General features: G+C 43.9%; 1 protein-coding gene across 4 annotated transcripts in view; it reads left to right on the top strand.

Moving 5' to 3' along the window:
- The window catches only part of LOC308472156 (cytosolic phospholipase A2 epsilon-like), a gene marked incomplete at its 5' end in the record, with an annotated part of 45,112 nt that extends 22,336 nt beyond the window's left edge, over window positions 1–22,776 (top strand). For 3 of the 4 annotated variants that reach the window (XM_080996764.1, XM_080996767.1, XM_080996766.1), the window contains 10 exons: window positions 2,517–2,653; window positions 3,374–3,596; window positions 4,756–4,870; window positions 7,580–7,717; window positions 11,827–11,934; window positions 13,184–13,375; window positions 14,419–14,588; window positions 15,584–15,767; window positions 17,525–20,331; window positions 21,615–22,776. In XM_080996764.1, coding sequence (XP_080852890.1) covers window positions 2,517–2,653; window positions 3,374–3,596; window positions 4,756–4,870; window positions 7,580–7,717; window positions 11,827–11,934; window positions 13,184–13,375; window positions 14,419–14,588; window positions 15,584–15,767; window positions 17,525–17,742 — 1,485 coding nt within the window. In that variant the 3' untranslated portion in view covers window positions 17,743–20,331; window positions 21,615–22,776. Of the gene's footprint in view, window positions 1–2,516; window positions 2,654–3,373; window positions 3,597–4,755; window positions 4,871–7,579; window positions 7,718–11,826; window positions 11,935–13,183; window positions 13,376–14,418; window positions 14,589–15,583; window positions 15,768–17,524; window positions 20,413–21,614 lie in introns of those variants that run through there. The other variant, XM_080996765.1, reaches the window with a different exon arrangement.
- Window positions 22,777–24,335: the final 1,559 nt, after the last annotated feature.

The raw sequence follows: 24,335 nt of genomic DNA, 5'->3' as shown, positions 1-24,335 counted from the left end.
AAAATACGGTATTATTTATTTATTAAATTTGCATACCGGACTCTGAGGTCCAGCTCCGAGGGCCTTCTGGAGGTTCCCTACCAATGAGAAGTGAGGTTACAGGGAACCAGGCAGAGGCAGAGGGCCTTCTCGGTAGTATCACAAGCAATGAGAGAGGAGCATTAGCTCACCATAGCACATGTATTTTTCTTGCATCTGACTACTTCGCTCAGATTGCTGCGCTGCCTTTAACCCTATTGACCTCATTAGACTGAAGAAGAAACTAGTTAGTAAGTTCTCTGCCACTGAAAACAGCAGCCTTGAATCTGCTCCTCTTTTTCTCCTCTTTTTTGCCTCGTGACATTTTATCGTGTTTTTAATTTTCTGTTGAGAGCTGCCCAGAGTGGCTGGGGAAACCCAGCCAGATGGGTGGGGTATAAATAATAAATCCCACAGCGGGATCCCAAAGATCCCACAGCGGTTCACAACAGAAAAATACATAATGAGAATTCAAAATACATAATAAAAACAAAACAATAACCTCCCTCCCACAAACGCATTTTAAAAGCCATAGAGTGTTATTCAGCCGAAAGCCTGGTTGATGAGAAACGTTTTTGCATGGTGCTGAGAAATATTCAATGCAGGTTCCAGGTGAGCCTCTCTGGGAAGGGCATTCCACAAATAGGACTGGGAGTGTCTCCAGTCTGAAACCACAGAGAGAGATACCATGGGCCCATTGAGTTCAGTATTTTCTACCCTGACTGACAGGGACTCTCCAATGGTTGATATGTTTTGATATTCCTGACACATTGGGCATACTGAATGTTTCAATAAACATTTCCACTTTTAGCATCAGTTGGAGGCTTCCCCCTTTGACTTTTTCGGCTTCTTGTTGTTGCCCCTTCCTTTGCATGTTCTGCTCATCTCGACAACACCAGTGGTGATGACATTTAATAATAGTTATTATCTATCAGGTTTCCCAGGCTTCAGACCCATGTAATGAGTTAAGCATGCAATTAGTAAAGCGACTGTTAAAGTAATTGCTTAAGCATGCACTAAACTCTCCCATTGAAATCAGCAAGACTTAATTAAAAATGAGGGGTTTAAATCAGTAGTCAGCTAAAGTTTTCATCAGTTGTGGCACAGAGAGCAATTTTATTTATTTGATTCATTATACTTTTATACTGCTTAGCCAACTGTGTTCTCTTTGAATTTTAATCAGTGCAGGAAGGAGCAGTGATGATTACTAGGGTTGAGATTTTTAAGAGCACATGACTGCTCGAAACCAGTGGAGCACTAATTAAACATCCCATCAGCACAAGGATATACACTTGGGCAATGGAAGTTTCTCCCCACTCCTTCTCCCACTCCTCCCTTAAATCTGTTCTGGGTTGTTTCCCCCACCCCCAACTCTCTGGACCAGATTGGGGTGTGGGGCAGAGAATGAAGTTGTTGAAAGTGACCTTCCATTCAGGAGTGGTAGCTGTTGTTTTCCAAAATTACAAGTTATATTCCAAGTTTAGATTGCTTCAGGATCTAAAAAACCCCATCCCTACTAAGGTGTTTGTAATGTGCAAATGTCTTCAAACAGAATAATCAGTTCACTGGTTAAAAAGCAGATTCTGCAATTTATTTTATTGATTGACAGGCATAATTAAAATACTTCAGTTTCTTGTGCATTAGCCTGCTTTTCCACAGTCATCTCTAGTTTGTTTGTTTTTTAAAGTAATATATTGCTTACATGCAAATTAATTTCAAAGGGGGCATGCATATCATGAGATGTGTGACATGTGTGTTGCATGTCATGATTACATATTTGAGACAGCTGTCCAAATATGTATACAGTCATGCCACACTTCATGCATTACCATAGATGAGATTTTCTATGCAAATTGGTAAAACGTGTATGAAACTGTGGTCTGCAAATAGGCTTATGTTGGGGAGGAGAAGTTGTGAGACGGAGGAGACTTTAAAGAAGGCATTGACCAAAACAAATGAATGAGAGGGATGTGAGAGAGATCGTATTTTCAGTTAGCCTGGTTATGGAATGCTCTGAACTGATATGCAATGTCTAAAAGAAAAATAGGCTAGCTGTGAAACTGGGTATGAAGCAACCGTTTACTAATATCACAAACTGGCAGAATAACTGCCTGAATAATAATGAAGAACAGCTGATTCATTCTTTGCAGTTTGTAATTTATCTCTATTATTGATTATATTGCTTAATTAATTAATTACCACCTTTATAAAGGCTCTGTGGAGTAGAAAATATTAACAGTGAATTATCAGTTTCCACTTTTGCATCATCAAGCATGATGGGTCCTAACAGCACATTTGTTTCTTGCTGCCAGTCTCTTCTAATCCATAAATAGATTAGCTGCAGATTTACTTTGCCAGATCCCATCATACCACAACAGGGAGGCCAGACCCCTCATGGGTTCATGGGGCCGCCATCTGCACAGAGGTCATAATGGTGTCCATATGTGAAGTGTCCCTGCATCTTCGTGTGCTCTAGCTTGCTTGTTTATGCATTGCAGGTTCCAGTAGTTGCAATTATGACGACAGGGGGCAGTACAAGATCACTGACTGCGTTCTATGGAAGCCTACGAGGTCTTCAGAAGTTAAATCTCTTAGATTGTGCTACATACTTAACCGGTTTGTCTGGCACAACATGGTAAGGACAGAGACATTGGGTTCTATGTGGAGTTATAGAAGTTAGCCTTGTTTGATCTGTAGGTTACTTAACTGCTTGGTTGAACATAAAACGGAATCACTGATCTATATCAGTATCAAAGCTCTGGCTTGCTATTGTTTGTGAACCTTTTCCAGTGTTGTTCTAACTTGAAGACACAGGAGTCAGTAGAGTCATTTACATACTTGGCTGGATCTAGACTTATTTGCAGTGAACTTGCAGTAGACCCACTGAAATCAATGTTAGAAGTTAAATGTGATAAAAAATAGCATGGCACCAGCCCTTTCATTAAAAGCCATCAATTCCCCAATAATCTGTAGTGATGCAAATAAGACTAGAATCTGAAGTTGCCAACTAAATGTATTTGTAGGTTTGGAATAGACAAAAGAAAATTCCTCTTTCCATAACTGTTTATCAATAGCTAGCAGCTATGATCACTAAATAGAAATCCCATGTTGAGAGAGAGCATACCTTTAGAATACCATTAGGGTACAATAGGAGAGCCGTTGACTTGTGGACTTCCTAGAGGCATCTGTCTGGCACCACTATTGGAAACAGGATGTGTTGCTAAAAGGAACAACATCCAAATGGATTCCAGGATCAAGCAACATAGCAGCCCTCATCCAAGCAAAACAACTGGAAGGTACCAAACTGTATAAGCTTATGTTCTCACACTGTCCTTCCATGTCTTTCCTTTCTCAGGACCATGGGGAACTTGTACAGAGATGCTTGTTGGTCCAAAAAAGATTTGGATGAGCAAATCAATGAGGTGAAGAGACATGTGACCAAGTGCAAGCTGGATGGCTTTTCCATAGAGCGTTTGAAATATTACAACAGGCAGCTGCGTGAGCGGAAAGAAGAGGGACAAAAGACATCCTGTATAGACCTATGGGGGCTCCTTATTGAATATTTGTTACATGATGGGGTACAGTACTTTTGTTACTTCCTGAGTTTATTTTTAGCCTGTTAAATAGCACAGATCATCCAGGCATACTGGATATAACTTAGACATTTATAAATCTAGGCCTTTGAGTTGGGAGAGATGCTAGTGTGGAAAAGCTAGGCTGACAGGAACTGAGTTTGAGAGGGTCACTGCTGCCATCATAGTACACTCACAATTTTGTTGTCTCGTGCCCCCGTATGCTCAAATAAGTTTTGTGGATAATTGAAAGAATATAAAAGCAACAACAACAAAGCCTGTTGTGCCAGAGGCGAAAGTAGGGTGAGTGCATACGGCATGAACAATCATCTTTCACCTTGCACTCAACTGCCTCAAAAAATAATCTGCCTCCAGGCTCAGCATTAAAAACAACAACAAATAAACAAATTAATATGATGCTGAAATAAAACCTTCATTATGCTCAGAGATGTTGCTCCTCAGTATAACATTCTATTTCACCCACAATGTGATGCCAGAATCACATTGGACCAGTGGTTTTCAACCTGTGTTCCATGGCACCCTGGGGTGCCTTGAATGATGGCCAGGGGTGCCACAGACAACACTGGCCTCTGTCCTTCTGTCCTAGCCTCCCTCCTCTGATGCCCTCTCACATCTCTGCCTCCCCAAGGCTTGCACAGTTGTTTGTTGCAGCAGCCCTGCCTACAAGCTCCTCAGGGGAGTGGTGCCTCTGGAGCTGGCCAGGGGGTCCTGATTGCCAGAAGCTGAGGTGGCCTTGGAGTAAGCAAGCAAGTGGGTGAGGGAGCCCAGCCAGCCAGTCTGCCAGCCCTTGCTGTTGGGAATAGACAGACAAGTCCCAAGCCCCTGTGGGGCAATGTGAGGAGGTACCTCTCTCTGGAGCTGGGGTGGGGAGCTCAGAGACCAGGGATGGCAGCAGTGGCTGCCTGGAGTACTCCCAAAAAGAGGGGAGAGGAGATGAGGCTGAGGGAACACTCCAAGAGGGTATTTGAAAAAGGGTGAGGGGCTGCCAGCTCTGCAGGCAAGGAGTGACCTAACTGGGCTCCTGAGCCCCACAGAAAGAATGTAGTTGGTTAAGGGAGCCGTGGACTCAAAAAGTTTGAAAACCTCTGCATTAGACCACTTTCTTTTTCCTGAGCCAATCTTATATTTCTTTCAATTAACACAGAAAGACAACCATAAACTGTCTGATCAGCAGCAAGCAATTAATGAGGGCCAGAATCCTTTACCAATCTACACTGCAATCAATGTGAAAGAGAAGTACAGCACTATGGATTTCAATGGTAGGATATTTTTGTTTTTTAATCTGTCGCTAGATCCTCATCTCCAATTGTTTTTTGTGAGAGAAAAATGAGGGAGTAGGAGTTTGGTATTGCCTCATGATTGGAAAGCCACCTTAACCAACTATTTAAAAGTTGGGTAAAGGTAAAGGGACCCCTGACCATTAGGTCCAGTCGTGGCCGACTCTGGGGTTGCGGCACTCATCTCACTTTATTGGCCGAGGGAGCCGGCGTACAGCTTCCGGGTCATGTGGCCAGCATGACTAAGCTGCTTCTGGCGAACCAGAGCAGCACACGGAAACGCCGTTTACCTTCCCACCGGAGCGGTACCTATTTATCTACTTGCACTTTGACATGCTTTTGAACTGCTAGGTTGGCAGGAGCAGGGACTGAGCAACGGGAGCTCACCCCATCGCGGGGATTTGAACCGCCAACCTTCTGATAGGCAAGTCCTAGGCTCTGTGATTTAACCCACAGCGCCACCCACATCCCAAAAGTTGGGTACAAATGTAATAAATACATGAAGTCCAGAGGCAATGTGGGTATCATAACCCCACTGAGAATGCTGTCCCTGCAGATCTGTAGAAACATAAAAGAGATCACTCTAGCATACCCTAAAACTGCCCTGATTTTCCAGGGACAATCCTGGAATTACAAAAGCCATCCCGGCTTCTGATCTGATCCCGGAATGTTCCGCAACTGCTGATCCCGGAATTTCCTCCGCAACGGAGCTCAAAGAGGAGGATGAGCCAGAGCTCCTGCCAAGCGACGGCAGAGGGGAGCATCCTCTTGCCTCTCCATGGCTGCTGCTGCCAACTTCCTCCCATGGGCAGCTTGTAGCGGCTGCTGGAGAGCAGATGAGGAGGAGGAGGAGAGGCTGCTGCTGCTGCTAGGCCCAGGCCCATGTGACGTGCTGGCTCTGAGGGGCTGGCTGAGGGCAGGGCTGCCCTGGGCAGGAAAAAGGGGAAGTGGAGCACAAGGAGTCTTGATTTAAAATAATAATAATAATAATAATAATAATAATAATAATAATAATGATGATGCTTTGTGCATCTGCGTCTAATCTTGCCCCTTTCTTAAATTTATTTATTTGTGTGTGTTTTTCTTTTTGCGCGTCGAGGTCCCCAAGACACCCCCCCAAAGAAAAACACAATTGACACTTAATTTTTGTTTAAGGTTTTTGGCATAATTTTGGCCACAACTTTATTCAAATTACAGCAATGTGAGTGGTTGCTTAGGCATTGGTAGCACTAACTGACCCTGCCCAGGGACAGCTCTGACATTCGCACACACACACCCAGCGAAGTCAGCAAGGGTAAGTCACCTGGGGAGAGAGACGGGACTGGGAACCATGCCTCACCTCTCCCCAGAATGCTCCCAGAGGCTTGCGTGGCCCTAGCCCCTTGCCAGGGGGGTTTCGGACAAAAGCATGGGGAGCCCCTGGGTTCCTTTAACAGAAAACCCTTGAAGCAGCAGCAGCATTTTGGAGGGGCAGGCACAGCCAAATCCATACCCCTCCACCAACCAATTCCAAGACCAATGCCTAACCGCAAACCTTACAAGTTGTGACGATTTGCTACGCAGCAGGCAAAAACCAAGTGGCACACACTAATCAGCCAAATGGACAAAATTCCTACCGGGCCCCTGCCCCAAAGCAGACAACCCCATGACAGGCATAGCAAGGTCAAGCAAACAGCCTAAAATTAGGGAAGGGAGGGCGGGTGATCCGAAGTAAGCAGCGAAAAGAGGAAGTTCTTGGCTGCGAGCATTGTATTTAACAAATAGGGCTGTCAATCAGCAAATGGCAACATCTAGATTTCCCCAGTAACAGCCCGCCCCTGCTTAAAGGATGGCCAAGCCATTTGCCTAGTAACAGTGAGGTGTCTTGTCAGCCCCGCCCGCAACCTGTGCTCTCCATGAGGGAGAACACACTTTGTAAATCTACCAAAGAATAAAATAAAACTGGGGTTAAGGGGTTGTCTCAGGACAGTGGAGGGCATGTGTTCTGTGTCCCATTGGTGTGGTGGTGGTGGGGATGACAAAAATGGGGGGGGGTTAAGGAGGGTCAGTTGGGGGGAGTGAGAAATGTCCCTCTTTTCATCTGAGGAATGTTGGAGGGTATGCTCTAGCTGGCTTGCAGTTTCCACCTAAGGTCTGCTTCAGAGCTGGGGCTTCTCCACACTTACATTTTGCTCCATATTTTCCAGGTACAGGTCCACACTTTAAAGCTCCATGTTTGAGTGCTCTCTTTTTTTGCACCAGAACTTTCCCCACAAAAACCTGCTCTTTAAAGCTGGAGCACAACGAATGGCAATTTGGGCTTTCCGTGGATTGCCATTTGCTCCAGTAGAGCAGTAAAGAGTGGTTTTCGTAGGGAAAGCTCCAAAGCAAAAAAAAAATAGAGTGCTTGGACATAGAGCTTTAAAGCACAGACCATGCCTAGAAAGCACAGAGGAAAGAAAGGTAACTGTGGCTAAGCCCTTATAATGCAATGACCTAGTTTGCACATGACATTTAACCAAGCTATGCTTTAATGTGAGCAACAAGTGTGCTACTGCACACTGTGATTTCTTTGGACAGGGTGAGCTATAAGTTAAGCTAAAGAAGAAAATGTGTCTTAATTCATAGATGGAGAGAGAGAGAGAGAGAGAGAGAGAGAGAGAGAGAGAGAACACTTTGCTCATGTTCTTGTAAATGTGATTGTAACTGCAGAATGGGTTGAGTTCACACCCTATGAAGTGGGGATACTAAAATATGGAGCTTTTGTCCGTGCTGAAGATTTTGGAAGTGAATTCTTTATGGGGCGTCTGATGAAGAGGATTCCAGAGACTCGGATCTGTTACCTACAAGGTTCTTATGATTTTTGTTTAATAATGAAGTAGCAATAATATAACCGATTTAGCAATCAAGTCCATGTAGTATGGGTAGTAACAGAGCTGTATGATCTGTCTAAAATCATATTGATGTACATGAGCATGTAGGGTATCTGAAACCCACACCAAAACTGTAATGAATTACCTTTTCTATGAATAGGTCAGTTTAAGGCATAAATGCTAGCTGGAACATAAGAAGGGCCTGCTGGACGAGACAGCCAGTTCCCACAGTGGCCAACCAGATGCCTATGGAAAACCTGAAACCAGGACCTGAGCACAACTGCACTTTCCTCAACTGTGATTCCCAGAAACTAGAAATACCAATAAGCTACAACTGTAGCCCAAATTGTCACTCAACCAGTTCCACAGTCATTGTTTAGCATTGGTAGAACTAGTCAAGACAGTGCGAAACGAAAGGAAAACAGACTGTTATATTTAATGTTAAGTTCAACAATCTCTGTACAGGTTGTTGTTGTTGTTTAGTCGTTTAGTCGTGTCCGACTCTTTGTGACCTCATGGACCAGAGCACGCCAGGCACTCCTGTCTTCCACTGCCTCCCGCAGTTTGGTCAGACTCATGTTTGTAGCTTCGAGAACACTGTCCAACCATCTCGTCCTCTGTCGTCCCCTTCACCTTGTGCCCTCCATCTTTCCCAACATCAGGGTCTTTTCCAGGGAGTCTTCTCTTCTCATGAGGTGGCCAAATATTGGAGCCTCAGCTTCAGGATCTGTCCTTCCAGTGAACACTCAGGGCTGATTTCCTTAAGAATGGATACGTTTGATCTTCTTGCAGTCCATGGGACTCTCAAGAGTCTCCTCCAGCACCATAATTCAAAAGCATCAATTCTTCGGCGATCAGCCTTCTTTATGGTCCAGCTCTCACTTCCATACATCACAGTCAAAGGCTTTTGCATAGTCAATGAAGCAGAAGTAGATGTCTTTCTGGAACTCTCTAGCTTTCTCCATAATCCAGCGCATGTTTGCAATTTGGTCTCTGGTTCCTCTGCCCCTTCAAAATCCAGCTTGCACTTCTGGAAGTTCTCGGTCCACATACTGCTTAAGCCTGCCTTGTAGAATTTTAAGCATAACCTTGCTAACGTGTGAAATGAGTGCAATTGTGCGGTAGTTGGAGCATTCTTTAGCACTGCCCTTCTTTGGGATTGGGATGTAGACTGATCTTCTCCAATCCTCTGGCCACTGCTGAGTTTTCCAAATTTGCTGGCATATTGAGTGTAGCACCTTAACAGCATCATCTTTTAAAATTTTAAATAGTTCAGCTGGAATATCATCATTCCACTGGCCTTGTTATTAGCAGTGCTTTCTAAGCCCCATTTGACTTCACTCTCCAGGATGTCTGGCTCAAGGTCAGCAACCACACTACCTGGGGTGTACGAGACATCCATTTCTTTCTGGTATAATTCCTCTGTGTATTCTTGCCACCTCTTCTTGATGTCTTCTGCTTCTGTTAGGTCCTTTCCACTTTTGTCTTTTATTATGGTAATCTTGTACAAAATGTACCTTTCATATCTCCAATTTTCTTGAACAGATCTCTGGTTTTTCCCATTCTATTGTTTTCCTCTATTTCTTTGCATTGCTCGTTTAAGAAGGCCTTCTTGTCTCTCCTTGCTATTTTTTGGAAATCTGCATTCAGTTTCCTGTATCTTTCACTATCTCCCTCACATTTTGCTTGCCTTCTCTCTCCTGCTATTTGTAAGGCCTCGTTGGACAGCCACTTTGCTTTCTTGCATTTCCTTTTCATTGGGATGGTTTTATTTGCTGCCTCCTGTATAATGTTACGAGCCTCCATCCATAGTTCTTCAGGCACTCTGTCCACCAAATCTAAATCCTTAAACCTGTTCCTCACTTCCACTGTGTATTCATAAGGGATTTGACTTAGATTGTATCTTACCGGCCCAGTGGTTTTTCCTACTTTCTTCAGTTTAAGCTTGAATTTTGCTATAAGAAGCTGATGATCTGAGCCACAGTCAGCTCCAGGTCTTGTTTTTGCTGACTGTTTAGAGCTTCTCCATCTTCTATAGTTCAGGTACCTCTATGCAATTGTACCCCAATTGTACGGCCTCGGCCCAGTATACCTGAAGGAGCGTCTCCACCCCCATCGCTCAGCCTGGACACTCAGGTCCAGCGCTGAGGGCCTTCTGGCGGTTCCCTCACTGCGAGAAGCAAAGCTTCAGGGAACCAGGCAGAGGGCCCTCTCGGTAGTGGCGCCCGCCCTGTGGAACGCCCTCCCATCAGATGTCAAAGAGATAAACAACTACCTGACATTTAGAAGACATCTGAAGGCAGCCCTGTTTAGGGAAGTTTTTAATGTGTGACATTTTAAAGTATTTTTAGTCTTTGTTGGAAGCCGCCCAGAGTGGCTGGGGAACAAATAAAATATTATTATTATTATTATTATTATTAATCCTTAAGAGCACCTTAGAACACTCAGGATGCTACACAGAGATTATCTCAGTAATTCAACAACATTGTAGGGTGGGCCAATACTACTGTCCTCCTATGGGACTTGGAACTGAGGAACAGTGACTACCTAGTGAGTTCATAGGAGAATTGATATTAGAGCCAGGAGCTTTGTAATTCATAGCTCGCAAGCAATGAGAGAAGGGCATTAGCTCACTATAGCACATGCATTTTTCTTGCTTCTGACTACTTCGCTAAGATTGCTGTGCTGCCTTTAACCCTATTGACCTCATTAGACTGAAGCAGAAACTAGTTAGTAAGTTCTCCGCCACTGAAAACAGCAGCCTTGAATCTGCTCCTCTTTTTTGCCTTGTAGCCCAACAAGATATCGTCAGGTGAATTTCTCTATCCCTACCTAACTTCATTGGCTGGCATTTCTGGAGGCAGGGAAATTCACAATGCAATGATATCACAGCAGAAAGAAGAGATGCAAGCCTCATGCTTTTGATGGCTAGAGAATCTCTCATAGCTTCAGTCACTGAGTATTTGTGCATGACAGAGGCCTATACCAGGAGCTACTCTGGGCCACCACTCTGATGTCTGGCATTATTTGTTCAGTGTTAAAATAACTTTGCATATGTTATGTCAGGATCCCTTCCATTGTAACAAATGCTAAGGTAATGTAGGTGAAGTAAGGATTGAAACAATGCTTATAATCTGTGAAGGGATAATGATTTGTCCAATGCTACCAGTGAATTGTGTGGGTGTGTGGCTCTGATTCATAATCACAGTAGCGCTCACAGAGTCCCCTGATTAGTGGAAAGAAAGGCAAACATGTTCTGAGTTTACACACCCACACAACTGAAAGAATACACCCTGTACTTGCCTTAGCCAACCCATTAAAGCAGAATGGGCAAGCCGCCACAAATAATCTGCTGACACAAGGGCAGGTATAGCAGAGGCAAATGGCGGCAGGGCAATTGATACATTGTCAGCACAATGCCAGGCATCAGAAGACTTGGGTGTCTCAAGACATGGAGCATGTGCAGCCGGTGGTAGCCTATTTAAGGCCAATGAGGTTGCGGACAGGAAGGAGATGCCCAGAGTTGAGCAAGACTGCAGTACTGGAAGGGCGGAGGAGGAAGAACTGCCTCCCCACCCTAGCCTGAGGTTACTACAGGGGTGGCTGTGTGATGCAAAGAGAAGACTGAGCACAGTGCATAGAAGATACAGCACATATGGCAGAGTGTATGGAAGCCCTCCAGGACCCTTGGCAAATAGTTTGCAGCCCACAGTCAATCTCTTCTTCTGACCACATGGTAGTAGAGGATTCCTGCTGTGCCCCAGTCCTCTAGGGCAAGCCTGCGGAGAGTGGGGGGTAGCCAGGTGCACACTTGCCCCAGGTCTTGGGGGGCTAAGTTGGACAGAGGGCCCTGCCGGGGGCCTGCCAGACTGCCTGCTCTGGGGCATGAGCTACAATGGCACAAATGGAATTCCTAAAAGCAAGGACCGTTCTGCCTTCATCATAGTTTCTTAAGCATGCGTCTGTTTGAACATGGAGATTGCAAATGTGTGCTCTGATTAAACAGTGCAATTTACTGCAAAAAATAAATAGTATTTTTTCAGTAGAATAATGCTAAATTGTTATCGATTATCCCTCACTGTACAGGCATGTGGAGTAGTATATTTTCCCTGAATTTGCTGTATTTCTGGAATGATTCTCAAAGCCCAGAGGACTTCTGGCACAAGTGGACACAAGACCAAATAGCTGACATTGGTTAGTTATTTTCCTAAGTGGCCTTTGACCTATTGATTGTGTTCTAAACTGATCTGTGAGCAATGAACAAATATTTTGGAACTTTGCTGCCTGTATATTATTAGTGTTGGCTCCTTGTAAGCACATTTGTCTAAATGTTTTCAGATTTGCGTGTGTAGGTCCCCAGGCCACCCATCAAATAACTTCACACATAACACATATTTTAGTTTTGGTTTTGGGGCACTATTTTGGCCACAACTTTATTAAAATACAAAATCAGTGAGTGGTTGTTTAGACATTGGTTATGACTATCTGTCCCCCCGCCTGGGACAGAACTGACATCCCGAGGTCCGATCGGTAGCCAGTAGAAGGGAAAGTCAAACTTGGGGGTCATTTGAGCTAAGCGTCGGACCCACGCCGCTCACCCCAGCAGCTCCCCGAAAGCTTGCCGGCCCAGGTCCTATGACAAGGATTCCCATGACAGGGATTGGGCGGCCCTGGTCCCATGACAGGGATTGGACGAAATCATGGCAAGCCCCAGGATTCCTTTAACGGAATTCCCTTCAGCGCAATGGGAGGGGCAGGCACGGCCTATCCTGACCCCTCCACCACCAGCATATTATAACCAATGCCTAACCGCAACCTTACAAGTTGTGATGAATTGCTGAGTAGTAGGCAAAAACCAAATGGCACAGCCAATCACCAAATGGCAAAATTCCTACTAGGCCCCTGCGCCAAGGCAGACGACCCCATGACAGGCAAAGCAAGGTCAACCGGAAAAGAGGGCGGGCGGACGGGTGATCCGATGCACTCTGCAAAGAGAAAGAGAAACCAGAGTGCACCAATATTTAAAGACTATGGTCCCACCCACCCAATTTGCAACATACAATTTGCCCCAGCAACCCGGTTATCCAATCACAATGCCAGGCAACAACTATTAACCTGCCTGGCAACCAGAGGCCTGGCCCGGTGGCCCACACCGCAACACGTGCTCTCATTTATTGGAGAACACGCTTTGTCTAAATGTTTTCAGATTTAGTCATCCTTGTATTAGACAACTGAAGCTCTAAATTGTGTGTGTGTGTGTGTGTGCATTTAATGTTAAACGATGATTTTGAATGAGGGCCCAAAATGATTTTCTGCTTTTGCTGATTGAGCAGACACTTCCACAAAATATTTCTCTTTTGGAAAGGATTGTAGTTTGGAAAGGATTGTAGTTTCAGAAATTTATAAATTTTATAAATTCATCGTTGCTGCTTTTCCTTTGTAGATACAGAGCCTCATCTACCCCCTCGACCACATGAGCAAAAGACACATCTGTACACCCCTGCTGGACCGCTATCCAGTGCATTTAGAGATGTGCTTACTGATCGCCTATCAGTTGCCCAGTACCACAATTTTCTCAGAGGTCTCGAACTGGACAATGGCTACCTTGAGAATGACAGTTTCCGTAGATGGAAAGGTATTATCATTTGGGATATATATATTCTAATGTAAAAAACATGCTGCCTGAGCTCAGTCTGAAATTAGAATAAGCACACTGCTTGCCAAGGCTCCTCACTCAACATTCCACCCGAATGCCCAGTCCATGGGTATGTCGTGTTATTGTTTGTGCACATGCTAGATCATGCTATGGGCTTGAATGCATTAGGTGGCAGTGGCTGTGTGCTAACTGAGCTTCAATGGGTCTTTGCCTAGTTATTGTGCCCCTCCCATGAGCCCCAGGCAGAGAGGTCAAGGGTCAAGGATGATGGGAGCTGTAGTCCAATGATATCTGGAGGGCACTACATTGGCTATCCCTGCTGTTAGTGGTTCCTCTTTGATTATTTGTTTAATTGCCACATACCTGATAGTGCTTCCTTTAAAGAAGAGCAGAGCTGTAATTATCATATAAATATTCTCAAAAATAAATGAGATCCCCCCCCCACCGCCACCACCACCACTCTTCTAGAAATGGATAGCCACTTTGCAGAATTTTCTCTGAATAGTCTCCATCTCCCTCCTACCCCAATTCTCTGGAATGATGCTAGGTCCAGGGCATTTTGTAGGATGCAAAATGGTGGCCAGGCTGCCATGCAATTGCTGCCACTGCTATCTACAGCAAGAGCAAAAAATCTTAGGAAAAAAGACAGAAGCTGTGCTATTGCAATTGCCAATGGTTAGCCCCCACACCCAAGAAACCATTGGAGAAGTTCTTTGCCCCAAAATAGGTGGAGAATTTTTAGGAGTCATTACTGGACAGCTCTAGTTTGGGGGCCTGTGTTTATTAAAGCAAAGCATAGTTCCACCCTTAGGCAAATAACTGAAACTTTAGACAATATTTGTAAAGTACTCAACATCTGAAACTGAAGAAGAGAAGTTGTAGGAGAAAATTTCTAAGTACGGCTCTTCTTTAAAGTTGAGTAGGAACAAAGAAAGCTCCAGGTTGGAGAAGATTGCCTCTGTGGCAATGAAAACTCGAGCTTACTCTGTTCCACTTAAAACTGATTCTGTTTTGCCATTTAGGTACTATACTCGATGCTTCTTCACCCAATCAGCTGACTCAAACAGAAGAGTACTTGTCACTAGTAGATACTGGATTCTTCATCAATACAAGCGTTGCACCTATACTGAGAAAAGAGCGGAAGGCAGACATTATCATACATCTAAATTACAGTGCAGGATCACAAAAGTTGGTGAGAAATGCATCTTTCCCATTTCTGCCCATCTCTTTATGATGAGTATTATAAATGATGGCTATAGCTAAGTACAGTCGTACTTGGATCCCGAATGCCTTGGCTCCCAAACAAATTGGCTCCTGAATGATTGAAACCTGGAAGTGAGTGTTCCAATTTTCAAACGATTTTCAGAAGCTGAATATCTGGTGCAGCTTCCATGGCTTCTGATTGGCTGTAGGAGCTTCCTGCAGCCAATCAGAAGCCACGCTTTGGTTTCCAAATGTTTTGGAAGTTGAACGGACTTCCAGAATGGATTCTGTTTGACTTCCAAGGTACCCTATATCACAGTCCCTATATCACAGTCCAAGGGCCCTGTATCCTTTCCCTCCAACTCCTATCTTCCTTCGGACATATCTAAGGCAAGTTTCAGTTGTGGGGGGAGGAGAGAGAAGAGGAAAGGTACTGGAAAGAGGAGGTCTAGAAAAGAAGGTAGGGAGGAAGCTGAGAGACGAGAGCAAGACTGATTCAGGAAACAAGCTGCAGGAGTAAGAAAAGACTAGGAGAAAGCCCTTGAATAAGTTGGAGGCTGGGGTTACTGTAAATGTCTCTGACTGTGAATCATCCTGCCCTGACATCTGAATTGCTATGATGTCACAGAATGTTCAGGAGAAACTACTAACACAGAGCCTAAGGACACAAGGAACACATTGTTTCTCGTAGGACAGGCTATGCAGAGACAAGATGAAATAATTTCCCCTGATCCCTCACCTACATATGAGTCCTTTGTGTTACCTCTTAGTAGCTAACATTTCCCCCGGGGAGTTTCAAAGAGAGTTCTGGTAGGTGTCTGCTCTTGGAAGGAAATTGTACAGAGAAATGAGGAGTACTGAATTTAAAATAAGCCTTTCCACATTTAGTATACTATCATATTACTAACCACCCAGAGTGGCTGGAGTGACCCAGTCAGATGGGTGGAGTATAAGTAATAATAGTTACTACTTTTTTCCACCTAGCCCCTGGAACAGTCATGCAAGTATTGTGCAGAACAAGGAATCCCATTTCCCAAAGCTGTGATACATGAAGATGACAAACACTTGAAGGAATGCTATTTGTTTGACAATGCAGAGAATCCAGAAGCACCAATATTAGTATTTTTCCCACAAGTGAATGATAGCTTTCGTTACTACAAAGCACCCGGTATGCCATTATTATTATTATTATTATTATTATTATTATTATTATTATTTGTACATTATATTTACAAAGTTATATTTTAAAAGGCAGTTCCGTATTTAGTGGTTTATTATCTACATGTTTACAGATGAGGAGAAAGAGGATAACAGAGGAAAGGGAGAAACACAGAAAATCCATTTCCCCCACACATTTTGGAAGCAAATAAATTCCTCTAAAAACCACTAGAGTCAAGCGTCTGTCCTCAGAAATGACAAAATCTGCAGATTTGAACTCAGTTATATATCTTATGAGGACCCACAACTGTGCATCTTCTTTAGCACAGCTAAGGAAGTCTAGCTTCAAAGAAAGTACTGCCAGTGCCAGCCTTAACATGGCAAGTCCAGCTGACATTGGCTGAGCTTAAACTGGCTTTTTGAAGTTGAATGGACCTGCCTCCTAAAAGCTAATCCTTCCCACCATTGTTCTCTAAGACCTTGCTGTTAGGTCGGGCCTTTGGAAACTAAGGTGCAGACGATGCTGATCATTGGGCTGCTGTCAGGGCAAATTATATTTAAAATGCTAGCTTTAGATATGTTGTGATGTATTTTAATTATCATTTTTAACTAGCTGCTTGTTTTGATTATTCTGTATTTTATAATGGATGTTTCTAAAATGTTGTAAACCACCTTGATTGAATCCCAACTTGGGAGAAAAGCACGCTAGAAATACATTGAATAAATAAATAAGTTAAATCTGTATTCATGAGGCAGTGTGATAGTCAGATGGTTGGCACTGGCAGGTGGCAGATTTTGCTCATCATCTGGTAGTGGTGGCTGGTCAGCCACCAGCACACTGATAATACTCAGGCGCCTTGCAATCTTTTTTTGTTTTGCTTTTGATTGAATAAAACTGTTCTCTTAACACTATAGCAGAGTTGTAAATGGAACCTACACTTCTTCAATGTTTTCAGCAATGGCCAAACTAGTCATTTCACAAAATGCACAGTGTGCAACTAATTCTTGTTTCATTCCCCTGCTTTATTTAATGAACTACAGGCACAGGGGCCCCAGATTGTCATCAGATCATCAGTTCCTTTTTCAGCCGCGATCCACAACCTTCCCCCACCCCCAGGGATGTCTATAAGACTTTGGGGAAAAGCTCCCATTTTTATTCTAAGCTTCATAGCCATGCCAAGGAGGACTTTGGTCCAGATCATAGCTGGAGATGGAAGGAATACACCTCTTCTCCCTGTGCACTGCGGTCCTGATGACAATTCTAGATAAAGATATAGAGATAGAGATGATAGAGATAGAGATAGAGATAGAGATAGAGATAGAGATAGAGATAGAGATAGAGATAGAGATAGAGATAGAGATAGAGATAGAGATAGAGATAGAGATGATAGAGATAAGTAGAGGGGGGGAGACATAATTACTTGCTACTCACTGCAGAAAAGCCCCTTGTACAATATATGAAGGGTCTTAATTTCCTAGCATGGATGTATCAAGCCTCAATAACAGTACCACTAGCATACAGTCCAAGAAATTCAGTTTTTAAACAGTAGTAGTAGTAGTAGTAGTAGTAGTAGTAGTAGAATTTATATACCACCCTATACTGGGAGGTCTCAGGGCAGTTCACAGAAAAGAAAACATGTCTTCAGTCAAACAGAACAATTTCAACGGGAAATCTGTGTGCCTTAGCAGCTGTTGAATATGCATGTATGAACTTAATTTTGGTAAATCCCATTCTTACAGCACTACCTTACTGCAATTTTTTCATAGGTGTTAAACGCTCTCCATCAGAAATGAAAGAAGGCAAAGTCGATGTCTCCAGTAACTGCACCCCTTACTCTACCTACTCACTGACATTCACTGAGGAAGAGTACGATCAACTAGTGAAACTGAGTGAATACAATATTCTGAATAACCAACGTATGATCCTGGAAGCTTTGCATATGGCAGTGGAACAGAGAAAAAAACTGAAGAAATGCACGAAATGAGATGCTGGAATATGGACCCAAGCTCTCTGAGTGCTCGTAAATCTCACTGAACTTTGGTTTGGACCAAGGGGCCCTACGGGATAAGCCAAGCAATTCAGGATGTCAACAAAAGTTATCTTTTCCCAAGACTGCTTGTGCTTTTTTGAGCAACTGAGATTCTAAATCAGCATGTCACTTATTTGAAAACTCAGCATCAGCTGTGCTGATTCTCCCAAGTTGGTTGCTGTGAATCTATCTGTACTTAGCAGGATTAAGGATTATTGTGTTCGTATCCTGTCCATGGACTTCCCATAGACATCTAGTTAGCCAAGATGAGAACAGGGTGGCAGACTTGGATGGACTTTGGCTCTGATCCAGCAGGGCTACTATTATGTTCTTATCTCAGGAACAAACCAATTGTCATGTAAAACTTATAATATAGCTCCAGATCCCTTATGTAACAGGTATCATCTCTTACATTTCATTTCTAGGTTTGCATTTACTATTGGACAGGGGAGGTGCTGACATTTGAAAGCAACCTTCAGTGATCTCCCAGCACATCCTTGTGTGTGTTTACTCCAGCGTAGGAGCTTATCCACACTTCCACTTGTACCATACCAAAAAAGCAGACTGGGACTGTCTGTGTGCATGCTGTGACTCTCAGCTTCTAATCCTGTCCTGGAGGGCCCTCCTTCTCCTGAGGTCCCTTGATGACTCAAGTCTCCTGTTTCTAGCAGCTCCCAGCTCATCCCTTCTGCTGACTGCTCCTCAGTGTCCCACCGCCAGGCTCCAGACTCTAAGGTATCATCTTCAGAGCCCTCCTAGGGGGCTTTTGGGAGGCAGGCTCCCACCACTCCTCCTCATCCAACCTGTCCTTGACAACTGCTATAGATGTGGAGTTTATTTAACCTGCCTATTCTGAGATAGTCCAATAACAAAAGGAATTGGGTGCCAATGTGGGGCTGCAGCTGCTTTGTAGGAGGCTTTTAAGTGGCAGATTCAGACTGTGCCACATGAAAAGCAGTGTTTTGCATGGGAATGCACAGTGCTTGGCACCATTAGAGTTGCCACCTATCCTGTATAATACAGGATTTTTCCTGTATTTCAATGTAAAATGCTGTGTCCTGCATTGATACAGTTTTGTCCTGTATTTCATGTCTTCTCTCTCTCTCTCTCTCTCTCTCTCTCTCTGTGTGTGTGTGTGTGTGTGTCTCCCTCTCTGTTTCTGTCTCTGTCTCTCTCTGCCAAGTTAGGGATCCTCTCCAAATGCATGTGTTTGAATGGGTGTGGGAAAGGACATGCATTTAACCTCTGGGTAACCAAGCACAGACAGGTTTACAAATTTGTGTGTGTGTGCACGTGCGTGCATGCATGCGTGCATTTGTGTTAAATTCCAGAGGGGTCATCCACTTAGGCTGCAATAGATTGTAATGGATTGCTTTTGAGTCACTTCAGCACCAGGTTGGGGGGGGGAGGGAATCACCCCCAACCGCCCCACCCTGCCCTATCCTGTATTTTGCCAGAACAAAGGTGGCAATCTTACAGAACTAATTTGCTTGTAACGTTGGAACATCCTGTGAATTCTGGTAATGATTTAGGAACGTTGGAACATCCTGTGAATTCTGGTAATGATGTAGAAACACATAACTGAAACGGAAGGCTTGGCACTGTACACATGATTCTGTATCTCTAAGTAGCAAATGGCATTTTCAAAGTCAACGCGACTAGATTATTTTAATACTTAATTTATTGACAGCAGCCTGAACTCAGCAGTGTGGCTTGTGCTTCTGCTGCTGCTCTGTTTGGCTTTTGTGGTTAATTCATCAATATTAAAGAAAACATGCTTGTTGGCTCAAGTTATTATTTGTAAGATTAGAAAAATAAAACCTGTTGGTTCAGTTGGATAATAATGATGAACGTAATGGAGCGTATCTAGTTTCTGACTTGAGAAATGCTCTTCCTGCTTTTGGGCTTCTCATGAACATCTGGGAAAACAGGTTGCTAAGCTAAATGGGCCACTGGCCTGAATTAAGAGGGCTTTTCTTATGTTCTTATGAGCAGTACATTTCTAGCAGCTTTCTTCAAGTATTCAATTGCAGTAACAGAGCAACCTGAAAGCTGACTCAGTACTCTGAGTATCACATAACTACTGCCAAATAAAATGGAAGTCAATAAAATCTCTTGGATGCAGCCATGCTTCCCATTAAGAATGCTTAATTATTCTCAGGACAACATGTCCTGTTGTGCAACAGAATCATGCTTCTGTCTCATGTTCATCCATCAGTATCACCTCAGTCTTTCTACCCAGCACAAATATCTACTCAATCGCTCAACTTTTCCTAATTAAATTTGGCAGATGTCCATCACCCACTATCTGCTAATTAAATCTGGGGGGTGCATTTCTTCGATTTTGAAAAGACTATTAGCACTGAACCTAGCAATGCATATGATTGCTTCTACAAAGGTTATGTTGGAGTAGGGTTGCCATGTGTCCGAGAAATCCCAGACATGTCCTCATGTCCTCTTTTGAGGGGCCAACATGCCCATCAGGGTTTTTGTTTACATTTTAAAGGCAATGTCCTGGTTTGGGGTCTTTTTATTTCGGAAGGGGTTGGCTCAGGTGTAAGCAGATTGGGCTTGGGCTGCTCTACATGCCGTGGCCGGACCGAGCCGGGAAAGAGGCACACAGGCGTGACAGCAGCCCCACGCACCTCTATTCCCTTCTTGGATGGGCAGTGGCTCAGGCTCTATTTTGCTCTTCAAGATATGGCAGCCCTTCATTGGTGAGAGAAAATGTTTTCAGCCTGAGGGCCTAAGATTTCTTCTTGCAGGACCAGGCATTGGACTTCCTATACCCCAGCCTGTATAATAAGAGACCAATAAGACTGGTTTTGGGTCAAAACAAGCCACAACTTCATTGAATACAGATGAAAGAGGTTTGGCTTGGGCATGGGGCAATCGAAATACTTCTGGCCCGCCCGCCGGAAGTGACGTGTGGTCAATCCAGGCGGCGGTTCCTAAGACTTACATCCAATAGGGTGACCCCCGCAGGGACTGCCATCTGGGGGAGGAACAAACAGGCTGAGCCCCAGGTGCTGGCTGCTTAAACGGGCAAGGGGCAGATCAGAGGGAGGCCCACAATCAGCTCCATTGGCTCCGCCCCCGGCACAGCCCAAGTCCCAGCCTGCATCCCCTTTTGCCAAAGCAGGGTTCAGGCTAGGATCCGGTTCCTGATAGGCAGAGAGGGCTCATGCCCCCTCCCCTATCAGGAAGGGCACAGCCTCCTCCATCCCGCAAAGCCACAGCCCGCAAATGGTGAGTTGGCTTGTGCAAACTTCTGAGGGTTGCATCCTGCAAGTGGTTGGTGGGCAACAATGTTTGGTGGGTGGAGCTTCCTATGAGACTACAATAAGTGACACTGCAGCCACAAGAAAGCCATCTGCACACACTCTCCATCCTCCATCCAAGCAAGAGGCATCATCAAAGTTCAAGGACCTGTTTCAGCCTCAAGGAGGCTGCAGATGTGGACCAGAGAGGTATAGCCCAGAGAAAGGACTACTGTGAAGAACTGATGTTCCCTTTGGAAATAACTGGTGTGTCCCATTTAATTGTCTTTCTAGCCAATTAATCTATATTTCAGGAAGGGAATGCTATTGTTGCATGCCACCCCAAACTCCTATCAGTGTGAGATTCCAGAGGTTCCAGGCACTCACTCAGGGTTCGCGTATCCTTTTGGAAGTGAAGCACAGTGGAGACTGTGGTGTCTTTATGATATATGGTTTATTTACACATATATACAACCTGAGCCTAGGATGGAGGGGTACACAGGATTTACACCCCAATAGGGTCTTGTTTCTCCCATATCCACAGCCTTGGATATCAGCAGAAATCAGCCATGGCTCTTACCATCTCTCCAGCTTGCCACCTTTACCACACTACCACACTTGGTGGAATCTAGACACATAAAAAAAATATTGTGAAAATGCTTTATAAAAAAATGTTTTGAAAAATGTATTGAATTTGCCATAGCTCACCATCGCCATCTGGTGTCAAATTTGTATAATGCACTTTGCAATACAAAACGATTTATTTGTAGCTGTATAGCTGAGTCCCTTTTTCCTCCAGGTCACATCCCAGCCAACTCTAAACCCCTGCTTTAACTCTAAGCTGGAGGAGTGGCCCCATCCAAAGCAGCCTCCCTTTAGCTTTCTTCACAGGCCATCATCTTCCCTTTTGTTTTCATCATCCAAGGTGATTACCTCATAAGGAAGCTGGCCTGACTTATTTGGCTTTCAGAATTTGATTAAGTGTCTGGCATCCACAAACTCATAATAACATCAATGGTTATTTTACTTTAGACTGTTGTCCAGTAATTCTGGCAGCTGCTGTAGCCATCATATGATTCTAGCCACAGCTTGAACGTGTTGGAAAAACTTAAGATTGCTGTTCCTTGAAGTCGGTGATAACATTCCATGCACAAAATTGCATGTTGTTGTGTTTATGTGGGATTACACAGCCCACAGTGGGTGGAGTGGGTTACAAATAATGCAATAATGTCAAAGGGAACTACAGCAACTGACATACAGAATCCATTATCATATGGATCTCTTAGATTCACCTTGCTGCAGTAATACATGTACACATCATGTTGATGCAATGATAGGGAAGGCGTCAGAGAGACATAACTTGTTAAGAAGCCTATTTGTGGCGCAGCAGAGGTTTTGGCCCTGATAAAATACAAGAGCTGCCCATCACAGCTGAGAAATTTGAGGTCAAGAAAAAAGCACAAACTCAAATGAACATTTAGATTTGTATTCAGAAATTTAATAGAATTTGCTAAAAGGTAGCATGACTCTCCTAGAGCTACATCTCTGGTGATAACACGAATGCAGCTCGCAAACTCATGCAGACCAGTGTGACTGGTGAGTATTTGGTGACCTTTATATTTTGCATTTCTTTAATTGATTGACTGTATTTAGTGCGCTTTCATTGTCTTTTCCTTGTGTATTCATATGCTGTTTGCCTCTGGGCTGAAAAAAGTATATAAATAAACCATAACATAACACCATCACGTCTAACTGCTGTGTCTGTATGGTCCCTTGATTTTGTCACTGGTGTGTTCTATTTGTTTTTTGAGCAAGGCATATGGGACAAACCAAGTGACAATGCAAATGCCAGTTTATTGCCTACAATACTCCTTCTACATCAGTCCCTCCTCTTTCCCCTTTGATGCACCTTTTTCTTTCTGTTAAGAATGCTGGGGATATTAGTCACGACAATTTATTCCGCAGCAGAAACTTCACAGGGGCAAATTTGCCCGCACAAGCATAGGAATAAACCAGCAGCTATCTGCAGAAGAATATGTGACCTTTTCACTCCCTATGTTAGTAAAGTGGCATGTGTAAAACGCTTTAGAGACTCAGGGAACATAGGGAAATGTTCAAGGCAGAACATGCCTTTATTCAAACAACTTTACCATTGACAAGTATTCATTGTGTTATGACATCCTGAGATGCCTTGGGTAGGGAATGCCCCCCAAAGGTGCCACTTCCATGTTTTGCAAAAACAAATAAATGGAGAATCTTCCATTGTTTTCCACCAGGTCTAGCTTGGTTGGAGAGGAGAGGAGTGTTGCTTACATTATAACTGCTTTGAATTATGGTGTACTGGACATCCTCTGTGCTGGGGGTGAAGATGGGGAAGAGAAAGAGAGGATAAAAGCTAGTTTAAAAGCTAGTTAGATTAATGCACCTCTCATATTGTCCCAGAACAAGTTTGCGCTGCCCATAGGTTGCTTTTGTGCAGGACACTTCCCCACAAGGGAAAATTGCTGCAGCAGAGCAGAGCAGTGTAGATTTGAGCCGTTGGCTGACAAAGCTGGGCATGTGGGTGGTTGAAGGGAAGGGACTGACCCAACAGTTGCTTCCTGTCAGCCTGGGACCGAAAGTGGACTGTGATGTGGTGCTTGTCCTCCAAGTCCCACTCCAGAATCCTTTAAGAAAGGTGTAGAAGGACATCAGGCCCAGCTTTACGGTGATTCCTTTTTAGAAATGGGCAAATCCATCCATTTCAGTTTCTCATTTTTCCAACCTTAAGTTCACTTTGCCACATATCTGCATCAGTTTGTGGATTTTTATTTTATTTTTTTTTAAAGGTGCAGGAAAATTCATATGAATTTTGGGACATGTTTCCCTTAATAGAGTAAGCGTGCTACTTAAGCACATTTAACTTGCTCACATTCAGAACAAAATTGGGGGGAAATTGGAAAAGGGGCAGAAAGGCATGATGGCACCCAGGTGTTCAGGACTACAACTCCCATCAGCTCACAGCTGATGGTCAGAGATTATGGGAGTTGTATGGAAAGCAGCTGGTGGGCATGGCATTGGCTAGTCTTGGTCTAAGTAGTTGCCTGTGGGCAAGAAATTAGACTCAGAGAATCTTCTTCTTCTTCTTTGGCAATCACTCATAGCCGAGTAATTGATAATCAGGCATCCAAACAACATGGCCAGTCCAACGAAGCTGATGTTGAAGAATCATTGCTTCGACTCTGATGATCTTTGACACCGACATCATTGCTTCAACACCGGATAGGCTTTGAGAAGATGACAGGATGG

Source organism: Podarcis pityusensis (assembly GCF_964106645.2).
Source record: "Podarcis pityusensis genome assembly, chromosome: 1".
In the NCBI taxonomy this organism is placed as follows: Eukaryota; Metazoa; Chordata; class Lepidosauria; order Squamata; family Lacertidae; genus Podarcis; species Podarcis pityusensis.
The sequence above is the reverse complement of the archived record's forward strand: the minus strand, read 5'-3'. Positions and strand labels throughout refer to the sequence as shown.